The sequence below is a fragment of the Nyctereutes procyonoides genome, unplaced genomic scaffold (assembly GCF_905146905.1).
Source record: "Nyctereutes procyonoides isolate TBG_1078 unplaced genomic scaffold, NYPRO_anot_genome, whole genome shotgun sequence".
In the NCBI taxonomy this organism is placed as follows: Eukaryota; Metazoa; Chordata; class Mammalia; order Carnivora; family Canidae; genus Nyctereutes; species Nyctereutes procyonoides.
The window spans coordinates 18,757,171-18,777,370 of record NW_026575125.1 but is presented as its reverse complement, the minus strand read 5'-3'; the positions used below and the strand labels follow the sequence as shown (position 1 = coordinate 18,777,370).

General features: G+C 38.6%; 1 protein-coding gene across 1 annotated transcript; it reads left to right on the top strand.

Moving 5' to 3' along the window:
• Positions 1–10,980: 10,980 nt before the first annotated feature.
• LOC129517830 (L-aminoadipate-semialdehyde dehydrogenase-phosphopantetheinyl transferase-like) lies at positions 10,981–11,952 on the top strand (the record flags this gene model as incomplete). The annotated part of the gene is given in 1 exon segment (XM_055337981.1): positions 10,981–11,952. A coding segment is annotated over 1 exon segment (921 nt), but the record flags the coding sequence as incomplete, so codon positions are not given.
• Between the last annotated feature and the right edge of the window lie 8,248 nt (positions 11,953–20,200).

Genomic DNA, 20,200 nt, shown 5'->3' with positions numbered 1-20,200 from the left:
AGCAGTGTCCACAATAGCCAAACTGTGGAAGGAGCCTCGGTGTCCATCGAAAGATGAATGGATAAAGAAGATGTGGTCTCTGTATACAATGGAATATTCCTCAGCCATTAGAAATGACAAATACCCACCATTTGCTTCAACGTGGATGGAACTGGAGGGTATTATGCTGAGTGAAGTAAGTCAATTGGAGAAGGACAATCATTATATGGTTTCATTCATTTGGGGAATATAAAAAATAGTGAAAGGGAATAAAGGGGAAAGGAGAGAAAACGAGTGGGAAATATCAGAAAGGGAGACAGAACATGAGAGACTCCTAACTCTGGGAAACGAACTAGGGGTGGTGGAAGGGGAGGTGGTCAGGGGGTGGGGGTGACTGGATGACAGGCACTGAGGGGGGCACTTGACGGGATGAGCACTGGGTGTTATGCTATATGTTGGCAAATTGAGCACCAATAAAAAATAAATTTATAAAAAAAATCTCATAAAATAACTTTGGAAGTGTTCCTTCCTCTGTTATTTTTTTGGAGGAGTTTGAGAATTATTGGTATTATAGTTCTTTAAATATTTGGCAGAATTCACCTGTGAAACCATTTGGGTTTGTGCTTGTATTTGTTGGGAGTTTTTGGATTACTGATTCAATATCCTTACTCATTATTGGTCTGTTCAGATGATCTGTTTCTTCATGATTCAGTCTTCATAAGTTGTATGTTTCAAGGAATTTATACATTTCTTCTAGGTTGTTCAATCTGTTGACATAAAATTATTCATAATGGTCTCATTATCCTTTGTATTTCCGTGGTATCAGTTGTAATGTCATCTCTTTAGTTTATCTTTTTATGTGAGTCCTCTCTTTTTTTCATTAGTCTGGCTAAAGATTTCTCAATTTTGTTAGTCTTTTCCAAGAACCAACTCTAGGTTTTAATTTTTAATTGTCTATTCCCTATTTCATTTTTTTCTGTTCTAATCTTTATTATTTCTTCCTTGTGTTAACATTTCCCTTTGTTGGTTTTTTTCTAGTTTCTTTACATGTAATGCTAGGTTTTTATTTGAGATTTTTTTCTTAATATATGCATTTATGGTATAAATTATGTTGCTTTCACTGTATCCCTAAGTTTTGATATGTTGTGTTTCCATTTTTCTTTTTGCCTCAAGATATTTTTTCATTTCCTTTTTTTATTTTATTTTATTTATTTTATTTTTTTCCTCATTTCCTTTTTGATGCTTTTCTGGTCCTACTTATTACTCAGATTGAGTTAGCTTCACATATTTGTGAATTTTCCAGTTTTCCTCCTGTTACTGATTTCTAATTCATACCACTGAGGTTGGAAAAGATACTTGACATAATTTCTATCTTCTTGAATTTGTTGTGACTTGATTAGTGGCCTAACATATGATCTGTCCTAGAAAATGTTCCATGTGTACCTGAGATGAATGTGTATATTCCTGCTGTTGGATGGAATGTTTCATATATGTCTGTTTGGTCTATAGTGTTGTTCAAATCTCCTGTTTCCTTATTGATTCTGTTTGGATGATCTATCCATTGTTGAGAGTGAGGTATTAAAGTTTCCAGGAATTGGTGTATTGCTCTTTATGTCTCCTATAAGTTTTGTTTTGTTCATATTTGCTTTATATATCCACTGTATATATGTAAATACATATTGATATATTTCACAAACTTTTGTACATGTATTCCTTTTCACTGCCTGGTAATTAGATGTTACATTTTCATATGCTTTAGAGTCCGTTTTAAAACAAATTCTTCCATTATATTGATTCACATATTCATGTTCTGTTTTTTTTAATTATGGAATGCCTATTAATAGTTGCATGCATAGTTGTAATAGTTATAGTTTCAAAGATTTATTTATTTGTTTGAGAGAGAGAGAGTGTGTGTGTGTGCCCGTGTGAGTTGGGTGAGGGGCGGAAAGGAGGGTAAGAGAATCTAAAGCAGACTGCCCACTGAGCACAGAGCTTAACCCAGGGCTCCATCCCATGACCCTGAGATCATGCTTGAGCCAAAACCAAGTGTTGGTTGCTCAAATGACTGAGCAATCCAGTTGCCCCATTGTAGTTTTATTTTTATTTTAATTTTATTTATTTATTTACAAGAGACACAGAGAGAGAGGCAGAGGAAGAAGCTGGCTCCCTGCTGGGAGCCTGATTCAGGACTTGATCCCAGGACACTGGGATCACAACTTGAGCTAAAGGCAGATACACAACCACTGAGCCACCCAGGTGCTCCCACCATTGTAGTTTTATAATGTGTTTAACAGGGCAAGTTCAGTGTTTTCCAAAGCATTCTTTCATTAAAAAATTAGCTATTCAGGGATCCCTGGGTGGCGCAGCGGTTTAGCGCCTGCCTTTGGCCCAGGGCGCGATCCTGGAGACCCGGGATCGAATCCCATGTCGGGCTCCTAGTGCATGGAGACTGCTTCTCCCTCTGCCTGTGTCTCTGCCTCTCTCTCTCTCTCTCTCTCTCTCTCTCTCTCTCATAAATAAATAAAAATTTTTAAAAAATTAGCTATTCAATTACTTATTAGGATAGTCTTCCATTTGAGTTTTATTTTGGTAATAATATAGTCTATATTGTGATTACTTATATTTACTCATTAAGTTGAAGCAGTTGCTTTATTTTCATGATTCACCCTTTATAGATAGATCATAATATGTATTTCCATATTTGCAAATAATCTTTTCTGGCTCTCCAAAGTACATATACCAAAGGTTACCTGAGGTATTTATGTATTTTGTTGTTATCATCATATAGCTATTACTTTTGGATAAATATAATATTCTATATTTTCTGTATTCTGCCTTTTGTGACTTCACTGAATTTTCATTGTTTTTAAAGAATTTTTCAGGGGAGTATCTTAAATTTCATAAGGAAATTTTTGTCTCTTCTAAATATGATTGTAGTTTTTCCTGTGTTATTGCCTTGTACAACAATTCTAGATCATTGATAAAAGTAAGAATATGATTAAAAGAGTTTTATTTAAGAATAAATGGGATAGTTTGTGTTCATTGATAATTTAAATGAGGTCAGATTCTTCTCATTTTTATTTAACAAGAAATAGCTCAGAAATAGATGTTGAATTTTATTAAGTGCCTCTCTGACATATATAGCTTTTCCTTTTGACTTCTTGATGTGATATATTTTAAATATTTGTTTTACATCATAATTCATTCTAGTGATAATGTTGCATGTTACATTGTGTAAAATTTGAAGTTTTTACTGAAGTTTTTGCTAGTACTTCACAGTTTTTGTGATGATTTTCCTAAGTTGGATTGGGCTATAATTTTCTCTTTGTGTCGCCTTTGTCAAGTTTAAGTATAACATTCACAAAACGAACTGGGTAGCTCTCTATCTTTTTGTTCTCATTAGGAGCAGTTTTTGTATCTTGGGAATATCTGGGTTTTTTTTTTTTAATATTTTAAAGAATCGATATCGTTGTTGTTGTGCCCAAGATCGCGAATCCGAGAAAGCGCCAAGGAACCGACACCGGTGCAAACACACGAGGGTTTATTTATAAGCTCAAGCCTGGGTCCAGGTATTCCTGACACAGCGGAGCAGGGACTTGGACCCCCCAAGACTAAGAGGCTTAGCAACTTTATAGGGGCCAGCGGCCAATGGGATGTGCAGAAAGTTGTGGCCAATGGGATGTGCAGAAAGTTGTGGCCAATGGGATGTGCAGAAAGTTGCACAGTCATGCTGGTCCGCTGAGCCGGATTTCCGGTTAGGGTGTGCCCTGGTCTTTGACTAGGGCGGGGAAGTGCCCTAAGTAATAAGCAGGTCAGCGCAAGGCGGGTGCAGCCCAAAATAGAGTCAGTCCTGCTCTGCTTGTCCAGGGGTAGGGGATTTTGTTCAATTTCCTGGGTCCCACAGCTGTGTAAGATGGTACATCTTATCAAGGGGCTGTTAAACTTGAGGAAATAGTAGATTGTTTTGTTCTTGTTTATAGATGAGAAACCTGAGGCAGAGAGATTAAATAACTCACAGCTAGTGGTTTTGGAATAAAGATTTGAAACGGGGTGATCTGGCTCCAGAGTCTTAGTTCATATCCATTGCCCCCCCCACACACACACCCATTCTGCTGAAAACTTGCTGCAAGCTCCTTTACTGAATCCCTTACTCCTGGCTTTTCATGCTAACTGGATTCTGGCACATTTGGCTGCTCAGAGCCCTGGAAGTTAGATTAGCAAGCTTTCATGGACTTTATGTACCTACTGTCATTGATACTTGAATGCTATGCTCATTTGCTCTGATGATCCAGACTCTGAAGTCCAGGGTCAGGCCTCAGGCCTGTCCTACTTGCACTCCCTGTAGCTAACTCCTCACCAGTTTATCTCTCAGTTACAGCATGGTTTCTTGGTCTGTCTTTGTCTTTCCCTCTGTGATTCACTAGTTGTCTCAGTATTCTAGATGCTGATAGTGATACCAGGAAGGAGATAGAAGAGTAAGAATAGAGGTTCCTAGAAAAGTGCCTCCAAAGAGATTCTGACTAATATGCCATTCTGTTAGTCACTGATGAATATAGAATCTGGAGACCATTTCAGCATTCACACATTTGTCCACTTATATGTAAGCATGATAATGCTATAGTTTTGTAACTAGTCATTTGATACAAACTCTCTGCACAAATCCTTAAGTACCCTTCAAATGCTAAACTAATAATTTGCACAGGAGTGGGTGCCAGATACAGGGATTTTGTCTTATATGCTCTACCTTCCTTTCCATTGGTACATAGGTTCTTACATGTAGTGTTTGCTCAGAATGTTTTTAACTGGATCTGTTACCTTGCAATGTGCTTAGTTCCAAGAAATTACATTGTATTCCTTTGCATTTATTTTCCAGCATTTCTAAAGTGTTATTTCATGTTCTGTTTTTCATGTTCAGAAACACTTGATTTCTGATCGAGGCCTTTTCTATACAATAAAAGGGAGAAAGTTTTCTCATTGTGGCCTCAAGGGCAACTCTGGATAAGGACGATGACTCATCCTCCCAGGGTCTTCCTGCTGAAATGCTGCAAATAAATATATTCTGCAGAGGACACAGAGTACTGTGGTGAGGATAACAGAAAGCCCAGCCCTGTTGGACAAGGAGGCTCTGCAGTCACAAAGCTGTCAGCTGCAGTTGAGAAACCCCTTTGAAAGGGAGAATCAGAGGATTAAGTAGTGCCCCTGGGTGTTTTGCCACTTTAAAATGGTGCTAGCATATTTGCTTAAAACCCTGAGAATTTGCTTAATTGCAGAGCCTCGAAGGTAACATTGAAATGCAGAGATAATAAGAAAATGTCAAGGCTAGAAAGCTAAGGATCTTGGTGAAACATGTCAACAGTGCTGAACCAAAATTGGTGTTTGGCTGTATTTATGCAAATAGCTTAGTTTCTGATAATGCTTGTAATTATACCACGATTCTTGGGAAATACAGGAATAGTTAGTTTGGTCTCTCAACTTAGATGCTAAAGTCCTCATTGAACCTTTTTTTTTCCCCCAGGCTTGAGAACATAAGGAATAACAGACCCTGAAAACTATATCCCTTCAACAAAGCTTTATTGCCTTGCTAGTATTTGTCATACCAGGGTTGTGGGTAGGATGGAGCATGAGTATATGGCTAGAAAAGATACACGATCATTTGAAGAGTAGCTTTGTAAGCACAGGATGATGTAAGAACACATGAGAAACCCTTACCTGGGAGGAAGGTACTGTAGTGATCAGGGAAAAGTTGGATGTTGAGCTGTGTTTGGGAGGGCAGGCTAGAGTTTCTGGGTGAACAGAGGTGAAATTTAAATTGATTATTTGAGAAAGTAAGCAGCATCTGCAAAGGAACAAACTCAGACATCACGTTACCTTTGGGAAACTATGCATGACATTGTTCAGTGTAGTTTCAGCTTAAAGAAAGAAGAGAGGAACGATAAGGTTGAAGTGGAAAAAAGGCAGATCATCAAGCCCCTGTGTTAGGTTGGTTCCCCTCACAATAGATTCTTAGATAAGGACTTGAATGCCATTGGTTCATTTGGGAGTGATTGTAGGATCCTCTGAGTAGGGGGGTAGAAGCAAGTTACTGCTGTGGGTAAGTGGGGCTCAGTCCACTAGAGACACTAGGTGTTGCAGAGTTGTCCTACCTGATAAGTGGGCGCTGGGATAAGATTCAGCTTTTTTTTCATCTGTTCGGGTGAGGGCTGCTCCCAGCAGAGTTAACACCCCGGGTCTTTAGGATTACCACTGAGGCTGAAAAAAAGTCCTCCGGCAAAGAATTACAGGTACCTGTGGTAACAAGCTGTTGGCATATGCAGAAGAAAGTTGAGTGTGAAAGGGATCTGAGTGGCACCCTTGTGGCATCTATTATAGGCCACATATGCCATGCTCAGGATTTAGGCTTTTAACCAAAGGAAAATAAGGATCCACTGAATTACTTTAATCTGGGGATGAGATTTGCATTTTTAAGAAATTTTTTTTCTGGTATCAATAAGAAGGGATTAGAGTGGCTCAAGAACAGTGGTAGAAATAGACATCTAGGATGTTTTACAGAAATTTGTGGGAGAAATCACAAGGTCCTGAATATTTAACAACCGGTTAAACAACTGCTCTTAAAACACACACACACACACACACACACACACACACACACAAACCTGCACATTTGTAGAATTTGCCGATTCCTATAGCATAAATGTACTCCCACCACAGCCAATTTAAAATGACCAGTATGATGTCACTGAATGCCGAGTTAGGAGATAGGCACAGTCAGCTCTCACTGCAGCACACCTGGCCTGATCTGAAGTCGTGATGGTGGTATAAAGAATACGGGAACTATCTGAAGAAACATTGAATGGAATAATAACTGAGAGAGCCGGTAAGATACAATGAGATAAAAAGAGTTACACTTAGATTTTTGATTTCTTTATTTAGGTGATGATGACTTCCCCTGAGATAAGGAATTTAGACTAATGATGATACTGATAATAGTAGCAGCAAAGCAGCAGCAGCAGCAAATAGAATGCTTACTGTGTGCCAGGCACTACCTTAAGTCCTTTGTGCATATTAATTTACTTAATCTTCATAATAATCTTATGAGGAGGTTATTATACCTCTTTTACAGGTGAGGAATTGGAGTTGCAGATAGGTTAATTCATTCACCCAAGCTCATTATGTGGCTGATTCAGGATTTCAAACCCAAGCAGTCTGGCACGGACTCCATGCTCATATTGGCACAGTAGCAGATTGAGTAGAAGGAGAGTTTAATTTGTGACACGATGAGATGGAGTATCTGTAGGAAATGCAGCTGGAGTGGTTTACCAAGGAGTTGGCCACATGGGTCTGAAGCATGAAGATGCATTTGAGATGAAGATGATGTATTGGTTGATTTTTAGTATACAGGTAGTTGAAGCCAGGTGAGAGAATGAGATGATTCAGAGCAGGTACATAGAATGAAAAGAAACATGATCTTTAAGGCAGGGCTTATAGAAAAGAACACTCAGGAATTTGATGAGAAGGAGAGTCCTGCAAAAGAGAAGGCAAAGGGCAATTTCCGGCAGGAAAAAAAAAAAAGAGGAATGTTGTGACACACAGGGGAACAGAGTGGACAACTACATATTAGGAACATTAAAGAGGAGAGGCTCAGAAAAGTATCATTGGGATCCAGAAGCTAAGGTCATGCCCAGAGAAGGGACAGTGAGAAAAACAGGAGCTGATGGTTGCAGATGAAATGGGAAATATGTGGGTATGGGCATGGCTAGTATGGACTACTCTTGCTAGAAGTTTGAGAAGGCTCAAGAGTCAATGGTTCTCAACAATGGCTGCACATTGGAATTACCTAAGTTTTCAAAACTATTCATAGCTGAATCCCATCTCCAGAAATCTAGGTGTGCCCTGGGCATTAAAAGTTCTTGGAGGTCATTCTAACATGCAACCAGGGTTAGGATCTCTGGGCTAGAGGGAGAGGGAGACGGAGAGTCAGAGTTAATAATTGAACTGGAGGGTATTATGCTGAGTGAAGTAAGTCAATCGGAGAAGGACAAACAGTGCATGTTCTCATTCATTTGGGGAATATAAATAATATTGAAAGGGAATATAAGGGAAGGGAGAAGAAATGTGTGGGAAATATCAGAAAGGGAGACAGAACATAAAGACTCCTAACTCTGGGAAATGAACTAGGGGTGGTGGAAGGGGAGGATGGCGGGGGGGTGGGGGTGAATGGGTGATGGGCACTGAGGGGGGGCACTTGACGGGATGAGCACTGGGTGTTATTCTGTATGTTGGTAAATTGAACACCAATAAAAAATAAATTTATTATAAAAAAAAATAATTGAACAGGTGTGGTCCTTGAGGAAACAAGGCAGAGAAATTTCCAATAGGGATGAGGTAGTTAAATGAGTTTCCTTGAGGCTGGGTGCCAAATTCAGGCTGTTTAATTGAACCTTTATTAAATTCATGGTTTATCCAAGACTTTAAGAATGCTCCCCTTAAGTGGCCAACTGATTATAATTTTGTTGCTGGAACACTGTGGAGGATGAAAAAGGAGTGCAGGTGGGGAGGGAGAAAACCAGGTCTTTTCACCTCCCAAACGTTTTGTGGGTCCTGGCTCTTATTGTATGTAGTCTTCACTCAGGGCCTGTTCACTGGTGTTTGTTTTATTGAATGTTGGGCCACAGACCCTTAACATTCATAATCTTCCCAGTTGTTCAGCTTGGCCTGGTTCCTTAGAAACCCATCTATGTGATTGTTGGGACCTTCATGATTGCCTTTTTTTTTTTTTTAAGGTATTCGCTGAAGAAACCAGGTCATTTTTCTTACAGGGTTTTCCATATTTTGGATTTTGTTGATTTCTTCCCTCCTTTCCCATTATTATTTATCGTGTCGCTGTGTGCTCTGTATTTCTTATACAGGGACAAATATACCAAAAGGCTTGAGCAGATTCAGGTTCCATATTTCAGCAAGAGTTGATCAGTGGGTTCAGGTTTTACCAGTCAGATCCATCCGTTGTCAAATTTGTAATCAGGTTTTCACCTAAAGATTTTAGTAGCTATTAATCATCATTGCCTAGATTCATTGTTTCATTAAGAGAAAGTGAGGGGCAGCCCGGGTGGCTCAGTGGTTGAGCACCGCCTTCGGCCCAGGGCTTGATCCTAGAGACCTGGGATCAAGTCCCACATTGGGCTTCCTGCATGGATCCTGCTTCTCCCTCTGCCTGTGTCTCTGCCCCCCCCCCCTCTCTCTCTCTCTCCCTCTCTCTCGAATAAATAAATAAAATCTTTTTTAAAAAAAATTAGAAAGTGATTATATGGTGATTTTATCATTCCTTTTAATTAATTAGCTGGAATGCTTTTATGAATAAGAACTTTTCCTCACCAATTATTTGGTTACTTTGATATATAGAAAGAAAGGCAGGACAAATGCTTGATTCTATCCCTTTGGTTGTCACTTTCTGAGGAATGAGTAGGTTCATTTACACCTACAAAGATATCCACTGAGGTTTTTTTTTTTTTTTTAACTACCATAGGAGTCTCTGGAGTTTTTAACAGCTTTATTGAAATCTAATTAATAAACCATAAAATTAACTCCTTTTCAATGTACAATTCAAAGGCACTTGGGTGGCTCAGTCAGTTAAGTGTCTGACTCTTCATTTCAGCTCAGATCATGATGTCAGGGTCGTGAAATGGAGCCTCTTGTTAGGCCCTGCCCTGGGCATGATGCCTGCTTAAGAGTCCCTCCCTCTGCCCCTCCCCTGTTCTCACTTAGTCTCGCTCTCTCTTTTGAAAGAAAGGAACAATGTATAAATCAATGATTTTTAGTATATTTACGGAGTTGTCATCCTCACTACAATCTAATTTTAGAACATTAACTTCATCTCAGAAAGAAACTTTATGAATACTTGGATTTTTTAAAAAATGTACTTGGTGTGTTTAGTACATTTTAGTATCATTCTTTTGAGGCTCAAGCTATCACATTTTTGGTCAGAGAGAGTCCTTTTGAGATTGGTTCCTTTGCTGGGTTATTATGAAAATGAGAGAATGATTTTCCAGATTCTGATAATCGGGATGCTCTATAGCTATGATAATGGTTATCAATCTTGGATGCATATTAGAATCACCTGAAGAACCTTAAGACCTCCTGATGTGCAATCCATTCCCTATACTAATTACAGTTGAATCTCTGTAGGGAAAGCATCAACACTTTAAAAACCTCTGGCTGCATTGCAGTGTGCAGCCATGTTTGGGAACCACTGAACTTTGAGGATGTGGATTAATTTCTTTCCTTCCTCCCTCCCACTTCCCTATACCCTATTCAGCTTTCTTTCTCTCAATATTCTACTCTTATCTTAGGCAAGTACATCACTTTTTTGCCCACTCAAGCTAACTACCTTAGTCATTTGACTCTTTTTACCTAGCACTCTTTAAATCCAAAGGATGTTTTGAAGAAAAATAGCTGGTTCAGGTATGTATCACACAAAGATACTTTTGCCAACAATATGAAAGAGATAATGATGAAGCAAATGAAACCACTTAGTGTTTAAATCCTTCCCCAGGACTCACAGTAACATCCTTCAAATTGCTTAGATACTCTAAGTTAACTATGATCCAGTCTTAGTCTCTATTACCAGCCTTATCAAATCTTCGACAGTCCTGTACCCTACAGTATGACCATGTTAATATCCTTTTTCCCCCCACCCTAATACCTTGCCACAGAAAAGGTGTCTCACAATAGACCCATAGGATGGGAATCCCCTAGGGGATTATTAGAAATGCAGGATCTCAGGGACCTGGGGGGCTCAGTTGGTTAAGCATCTGACTGACTCTTGATTTCTGCTAAGGTCATGATCCCAGGGTGGTGAGATTGAGCCCCATGTCGGGCTCCATGCTGGGCATGGAGCCTGCTTAAGATTCTCTCTGCCCCTCCCCTGCCTGTACCTACGTGTGCGTTCTTGCTCGCTCGCTCTCTCTCTCTCTCAAAATAAATGTTTAAAAGAAATGCAGGATCTGACCCGCGGCGCGGTCCCGCTCGGTGCCGGCCATGGAGGGCGTGCGCTGGGCCTTTTCGTGCGGCACCTGGCTGCCGAGCCACGCAGAATGGCTGCTGGCCGTGCGGTCCATCCAGCCCGAGGAGAAGGAGCGCATTGGCCAGTTCGTCTTTGCCTGGGACGCCAAGGCAGCCATGGCTGGTCGTCTGATGATAAGGAAATTAGTTGCAGAGAAATTGAATATCCCTTGGAATAATATTCGTTTGCAAAGAACTGCAAAGGGAAAACCAGTTCTTGCAAAAGACTCCTTGAATCCCTACCCCAATTTCAACTTTAACGTCTCTCATCAAGGGGACTATGCTGTGCTTGCTGCGGAGCCTGAGCTACAAGTTGGAATTGATGTAATGAAGACTAGTTTTCCAGGTCGTGGTTCAATTCCAGAATTCTTCCATATTATGAAAAGAAAGTTTACCAACAAAGAATGGGAAACAATCAGAAGCTTTAAGGATGAATGGACTCAACTGGATATGTTTTCCAGGAATTGGGCACTGAAAGAAAGCTTCATAAAAGCCATTGGTGTTGGACTAGGCTTTGAATAGCAAAGGCTTGAATTTGATATATCCCCATTAAATCTGGATATCGACCAAGTTTATAAGGAAACACGTTTGTTCCTGGATGGGGAAGAAGAAAAAGAATGGGCATTTGAAGAAAGCAAAATAGATGAGCACCATTTTGTTGCAGTGGCTCTTAGGAAACCGGATGGATCTAGACAACAGGGTGTTCCACCTCAAGATGATTCTAAACCAACTCAGAGGCAGTTTACTATTCTCACCTTTAATGATTTAATATCATCTGCTGTTCCTATGACCCCTGAAGATCCTTCATTTTGGGACTGTTTTTGCTTCACAGAAGAAATTCCAATACGAAATGGTACAAAGTCATGATAGGATTCCCTGAGTAACAAAGGAAAATGAAAACTATTTGTAATCTTCTGTATTCACTAGAAATGCAGGATCTCAGGCCTCACCAACAGGCCCAACTGAATCTCACTCTTCATTTTCACAGTATTCTAGTTAATTCATAGGTACTTTAAAGTGTGAGGACTTTGGTCTCTTTCCAGCCTTTTCTCACCTTCCCTATGCCATGATCTCTCTCTGCATGTCAATTCTTGCCCTGTTTCTTTTGATTCATGCTTCAAGTCTTAGTTCAGATGTTCTTGTCCTGGATTCTTGACTGATTTCCCACATCCATATAAAAAGGCTCTTTGCTGCTTCATAGCTTTGGTGCTATGTTTGTCATACCATTCTAAGAAAACACTAATTTGATTTTCTTTTTAGTGACTCAGGTAAATGAAAAACTAGTACATCCAAAACTCTTGAGTGCAATAATCATGCCTCATTCATTTCTGTATCTACCCAGCACTTTACTTTGCAGATATTAGGATTTCTATTTAAAAAAACTAAAAGTAGAATACACAAATTGAATAAACCTGGTTACAGGGTGCCACCATCTGCCTTCCCCGGTCACTTTAAGAAAAGTCACTGATATCTTCAACTGGCAAATTCAGCCTTATTTATCTTCATTTACTGTTTTGAGCAAGGCAAGCAGCTTGTATTAACATCATACCCACCATGGATTGATGTCTGGAATTACTGTTGATGTGCATTCAGTACCACATGTGTCTGGTGTGAGTTGTGAGCACTGCATGCTCACCAGTGTGTTTCCTTTTCCCTATTTTCACCTCCTTCTAATCTCACTGTGTGTGCCCAGCTTGTGAAATATAATTCATATCTATACTTGGTTTGAGATCTCATTATTCTATTTCTTTTATTTAACCCAATGTCAGTTAACTCAGTTAACCCTACCTAGATACAGATGTTACCTATGACCACCAACAGTTCTTTTGGATTCTGCAATTTACATGCTAGTCATTGCTGTCTACTAGTATGCACATGCACACACAACATGACTACATTGCTTTCTTTTTTTTAAAAAAAAGATTTTATTTATTCATGGAAGACAGAGAGAGAGAGAGAGAGAGAGAGAGAGAGAGAGACAGGCAGAGGGAGAAGCAGGCTCCATACAGGGAGCCTGACATGGGACTCCATCCCGGGTCTCCAGGATCACGCCCTGGGCTGAAGGCGGTGCTAAACCGCTGAGCCACCCAGGGTGCCCTACATTGCTTTCTTTAAACTTAAAATTTTCTGTTTTTTCCCCATGGTTCATGGCTGAGCTTGCTATGGAGAAATGCAATCCTAGAAACTCTAACTTGGTTTTCAGAACATGGAAACTGTAGATGGTTGGTTTGACCAGGTGCTCCAAGAGCTAGTCCATTTTGGCAGGAAGGAGAAAGTAGTAGTTTTACCAAGAGCCTTGGGGCTATGCTGAGGTTGTTGTACTATGTTGCATTGTGCTTATATTTCTGCCTGTGCTTGCTATGATGCTATAGCTCCTTAAACCTACTCAGTAGGCATGGGTTTATACCTCATTAATTTCTATAAGTTCTGTAGACCCACAAGTATTAACACTATCGGTATATTTCCTACTTGAGTGTTCTCCTTTATCTCTGAATTATCCAAAAACTAAGGGGCTTACCTGGCTTATAGGGGCAAGGACTCAATCCTTTTCTACATGCTAGAAGGTGAGAAAAATTATATCTTCACTACTGCTACTGTTTTTTGTTGTTGTTGTTGTCATAGAGTATTGTATGAAGCATTGTCCTCTGACATCCTGTGAGTATGTGTTCCCACTAGGGTAATATGACTACTGGTCCATGTTACTACCTAGGCTACAGTGTTAATCCAGACTTGGTCTCCAAAGCAACAGCTTTGTTGGTTTATACTCACATGCTTATATCTTATCTTCAATTATCTCCACTACTATGTGCTGGGTTGTGAAGGAACTTCTACTATAAGCCATATTGTTGATATGGTTTTTGTTAACTACCTATTTATGAGTCTAGCTATGCCTGTGTTCTTGGACTAGGTTTACTCTGATTTCCTCTTCATATATGCAATTAAATCTATCCTTTAAATTTAACCTATGACCATCTAATACCACTTGCTATTCTTGATGTACCGGCTTTGGTCCCTATTTCACTATAATTTTCAATATTGGGATCATATTTGCATATGTCAAGATACATTTGAAAACTGTTTTAAGAATGGGTAGTGGGAAAAAAAAAGAATGGGTAGTGGGTTTACTTATTAGAGAATTGGAAATAGCTAAGGTATTGATAAGCCAAATATAAGCTGGCCAATGAAGTGAATGTGTCATGAGGGAAGGTTATAATGAATCCAGTCCTTTGCATCTGGGTTCTAAATAAATGAAAATGCTTTTCAGTTTTTCTCAGATGACTATTTTTTTCCTTCTTAATTTAAGTGATATCCAAGAGAAAAGTAGGTCACAATTTTATCTTAGAAAAATTTGTATTCATCTTAGAATACATTAGCCTCATTAGTAACAATCTAAATTTCAGCAATCCATTTCCTTTTTGGGGAATGAGAATTAAACCATAGGCTCTCTGGGATGTGGATAGGAGAAAACTTGTGCTTGAAAGCCATACTTGCAAAACAAAGAGGATCAAATGCCTGCCTAGACATATCTAACTTTGGGTCAAAACTACTTGAGATTCCATTAGAGAGTTGGTTTGTTCAGTATTTAGCTAAACATTTGTAAAATATTAGAAATGCTATTCTAAGACTTGTATGTGAATTTTCACAATTACCCTTAATTGGAAACAACCCAAATATCTATTAACAGATGAATAGATAAACTGTGTCTTAGTCCTTTCAGGCTGGTGTATCATAATACCACTGACTGAGTGGTTCATAAACAACAGAAATTTACTTCTCAGCATTCTGGAGGCTGAAAGTCTAAGATCAGAGTGTCAGCGTGGTCAGGTGAGGGCCTTCTTCTGGGCTGCCAATTTCTTGTTTCTTTACATGGTGGAAAGAGAGCTCTCTTAGGCTTCTTTTGTGAGAGCATTAATCCTATTCATTAGGGCTCTGCTCTCATGAGCTAATCACCTCCCAAAGGCCCTATATTCTAATACCATCACCTTGGATATTAGGCTTTTAACATAGGGATTTTCGGGAGACACAGACATTCAATATATAACACTGTGGTATGTCTATACAATGGAATACACACAACTTGTGTGACTCTCATAATACTTAGGCTTACTGAAAGAAGCCAGAGGAAAATAAAAGACTACATAGTGTATGATTTCATTTATATAAAATTCTAGAAAATGCAAACTAATCTCTAATGAAAAAACATAGGTGAGAAGTGCTTGGAGATAGGGATTATAGAGGGGCAGAATGGAAGGATTATAAAGGGAAATGAGGAAACAATATCCTTCCTTGTACTGACAGTTTCATAAATACATACATATACCAAAATTTGTCCATTTGTACCCTTTAAATATGTGCTGTTAATTATACATCAGTTATAGCTCACAAAAGCTGTAAAGACTTTCTTCCTTGAATGAGATTGAATCTATCAGTCATGGCTCATTGGTTGTAAATCACAGGAAGTGACTTAGTCTAAACTAAATTAAAGGGAAATCATTGAAAGGATAAAGAGAACGTAAACATTCGAAAGGCTGAAGGAGCCAGACCTGCAATGGGACAGGACATAAGACAACTTCAAAGGCTCAGGAATCAGAAAAGAGAGGAACACTTCATGCCTGGCACCATTGGTTAGGGTGCCTTTTCTGCTTGTTGAATAGATTCCACCATTTTCAGGCTGGGGTAATGGGATAATTGGCTTTTGCTATTACTATTCTATTCAAGACCAGGATTCCATGGAGGGAGTATTCCTCTTCGCTGGGGGAAAGAGGCTGCAGCTAATTATGTAAGGAAACCAGAGTGTTATTGGAAAGAAGAGATAGTACCATAAAAATCAAATGCCACCCCTCAAGAATGTTTATCTGTTCTAGTTACTGGGTTTTTTTTTTAGGTTCAATATTAAGTTATGAATAACTGAACCCAACTACATAAACAAAATGTTTTAAAAATGGAAATAAATTAATATAGTAGTTTTTCACTATAATAGTAATATATACCTATTATAGACCATGTAGATAACCAGAATACTAGGAAGAATAAAACAAAGATTCACTACTGAGAGGCAATCAGTCTTAAAATTCATTAATTGTTTGACATAGGTCCTGTTTTTTTTAATGAATAGAAACATTCTCTTATTTTTAAATTAATTTTCACAAACAATTATACAGAGAAATAATTAGACATAAAGTTCCAATTATGTCCTTTAAATTCATTGCTTCCCATACTTTAGCTGTGGGAACACCACTGTCGTACCGCCCACCTGTGCTATATGACTTATTTAAAAAATGATTTGACATCAACCTACCTTTTTTTAAGATTAAGACTATTTTTTTAGAGCAGTTTTAGGTTCACAGCAAAATTAAGGGAAGGTACAGAGAACTTTCATACGCCTACTGCTCCCACACATGCATAGCCCATTATAAACATCCCCCACCAGAGTGGTACCTCTGTTATAATTGAAGAACCTACATTGACCTATCATAATGACCTAAAGTCTGTAGCTTGTATTACAGTTCATTCTTGGTGTTGTACATTCTGTGGTTTTGAGCAAAGTTACAGCCAATTACTAGTAAACTGACATATAACAAGTCATTCCTAAATTTAGTAGCTTAAGCCATCAACAAATCATTTTATTATTTCTCCTGTGGGTCAGGAACTTAGGAAGAGATTGATGGAATGGTCTAGCTCTGGTCTCTTATGGATTTGCAGTCATGTGGGGCTTGGGCAGTTTTGGGATTCTCAGGAATCACTCTCTTCATGTAGTCTCAGGTTTCTCTGTATGATCTCTATTCATGACCTACTCTGGGTTTCCTAATAGCAGGCAGCCTCGTGATGGTTAAAGTCTTCAAGAGAGAATATTCTGGGTGACAAGTCAGAAGCTTCATTGCCTTCTGTGACTTAGACTCAGTGTCCTTTTGACCTCATTCTAGTGGTTATAAGCAAGTCCTAAGCCCATCCAGATTCAAGGAGCTGAGATAGATGACCCATCTCCAAATGGAAATAGCATCAAGACCATACTGAAAAACAGCATGTGAGATGGTACAATATATGGCCATCTTTGGAATATATAGACTGCTATACTTTTTCTCTGTAGTCAAGAGATTTCAACTCTCTGGATTCGAGATGTCTAAGTCAGTACACTGAATTAAAAACCTCTTTTGGGAGGGTGTCCTTAAAAATGAAATCATTTTGGGTACCTGGGTGCCTCATTCGATTGTGACCAATTCCTAATTTTGGCTTAGGTCACTATCTCAGGGTCCTGGAATTGAGTCCACGTCGTGCTCCATGATCAGTGGGAAGTCTGCTTGAGGGTTCTGTCTCCTTTTTCCTCTGCCTCTCCTCCCGCCCATGTGCACACTCATGCATGCTCTCTCCCTCATACATAAATGTTGTAAAAAAATAAAATCAGTCTTCTTTCATAGAAGAAACATAGCTTCCTATAATTCTTAAAAATCAGAAAACTAGGCTCTAAATTATCCCTTAACAATGCATAGAGAAGAGATTTTATGGTAAAAAGAAAACTAGAATGGTAGTCATGAACTCTTTGGTTATACCCTATCCTTGCTGCTATCTTTGGCTACTGAGTCTCAGTTTAACTCTGTAAAATGGGAAGACCGTTTCTTCTGTGCACCCTGCAGTTTATGTTGAGGAGCAAATGAGGCTTAGTGTGAAAGCACTGTGAGAAAATGCCACATGAAAAATAAGCTATTGCTGTTGTTTTTCTAAAGAATTTTAATGTTTTACAGAGCATAGGGGCAAGAAACTCTTCCTAATAACTGACTTAAATGTGTTTATTTGCCACAACTCTCTGTAACCAACCAACTTGAAATTGGTTGTGCTTATTTCCTTGTAGTGAAATGGTTGACAGAGTCACAAACCAGTAGAGGTTTAGGTATGTTAGCACTTTTGCTTTCACAGTGTTGCTGCCACATAATTTGATATCTATTCTGTGCATCACATAAGGCGTTTTTGCTCAACTAGCAAATAGTTCTGAGTTTCTAGCATTACTACTCAAGAATACCTAAATCACTTTCCTGATCATTGCATTCCATTGCTACCACTTACTAGGGATTCTCTGTTGTGGTTCATTGTCTCTATACTTATTATTTTACATTTGTCTATGTTAAACCATATTCTCAGTTTATTGGTCCTGTTGCATGAGGGATACCAATCCATCAGAATCATTGTGTTTTTTTTCCTATGTGCTGTATATATACCATATAAAACTAATAAAAATCTATGTACCTTAGCGGAAGTTATGAATATTTTATTGGTTATACTTCAGGGTCAGACTAACAACTCAAAACAGGTCAAGGCAATGTTCAAGATATCAGGCCACTGAACAGAACTTCCAGGAGGGAAGGAAGCCAATATTTACCAAGGGAAAGCTTTGATAAAGTCTGGTTCACTCTATAAATTTGTAGTACATTCACTGGTGGCCTAGGGCTCATAATTTTAGAACTCTGTTTTTATCTTTGTTTAAATACCCATGTTATAGTCCTCTTTAAAAATACTTCACTGAAAAGGAATATGACCCACTCAAAAGTATACTGCCTATGTCAGAAAACCAATTAACTTGGATTATTATTAAGAAAGTTGCCTAAAAATTAGATAAACACATTTAATAAAAGCTAAGTTCTTTTGATCTATGGTTTCATTCATGCAAAACATGTTTGTGGCCTCTTATGTGTCAGGAAGTTAACTGGAGTAAAATATAAACTACAGGGATCCTCTTTCAAGAAGTTACAGATTGGTGAAGGGAAAACCCAGTAACATCATTACAGTTCACTTTGATATATAACACCTTTAGATAATTCCATAGAGACCTGCAGAAGTATAGTACAGGGAATAAATGATTGTGATGAGAAAATTTATGAAAAGTAAAAAAGAAAACTGGGTTTAAGGGACAGCCATGTGTTGAGCTGTTCTCTTATTTGACTTTGAGACGTTGTGGATTATGGAGAAATCACATATGCACAGAGATCAAGTCTGTTACTTCTGTCATCCATCTTCCTCTGCCACAACTTCTAGAAGTGATAGGAACACCTACAGGACGCCTAGGGAATCAGAGGGATGATGAGGGACACTTTCTAAAGCTTAGTGTGAGTAGTGTGACATTCCTCTTGAAGGATTGGGCAGAAGAAATCCGCACAAGAACTTGAGTTGACAGTTGTAAAGAGTAGTGTATTAGTTCAATAGACAAAAGCAGCCAGTCCCTGTTGTTTTAAGAGAAGCATAGGCTTTGCAGGAGGGGTGTGTGTATGTGTGTGTGTGTGTAGCTTTGTGTATAGGACTCAGAAAAAAATCATCTCTGTGGTGGTGCTTTGAAAGAGGATCAGGAAAACTTGAATATGATATTAATGCTATATTTTATTCATTTTTTGTAATAAAATCTTAACATCGTTGAATGGAAGAGAGAATATTGTGATTTCTGAAGGGCTCCTGTAGCAAATGCCAGTGATAGCATAAGTCCGCTTTCTTCAAGTGGTAATTAATTATCCATGGCAAAGGAAGTATTAAAGCAACAAAAATGTCCCTTTCCTGAAGGAACTGGCCGTGACATGGAGACAGTCAGTAATAAGCACAAGGAAGAATAAGTGATCAATCTGAGCTCATTTGGTAATTTTTCTCTCTGCTTTGAATGGCCATAGCATTTATCATATGTTCTGCCTAATTTAGCACTTAATAACATAGTTTCTCAGTGTCTTCTAATTGTTTGATAAATGAAACAACCAGACTGTTTCCCCAACCAGACTATATTCTCATCAAGGGCAGGGACTTTGTTCTCTTCTTGTCTCCTCTCTCCTCATCTACCAGTACCTAGTGGAGTGATTGGTAGGTACTCTGTGAATACATACTTATTGATGAACTAACAGCTTATATAATCAGGCTCAGTTATTTTACTTCATTTTCCTTTTCTGGAACATAACAAAGTTAAATGTCATGATTTCTAAGGTCTTTTCTAGCCCTGAGGATCTTATGTTAAGATTTCAATCTGCTTGTATTTTGCTGGACGGAATAAACCTACCATTAACATTCATATCAGATATTAGTATTACACATGTATCTAATATTTTCCTGAATGGTGAAGCCAGCATATTATTTTATACACCTCTCTATAAAATAATTTCAACAGATAAACACTATGCACATTCTATATGCCAGGTGTTTT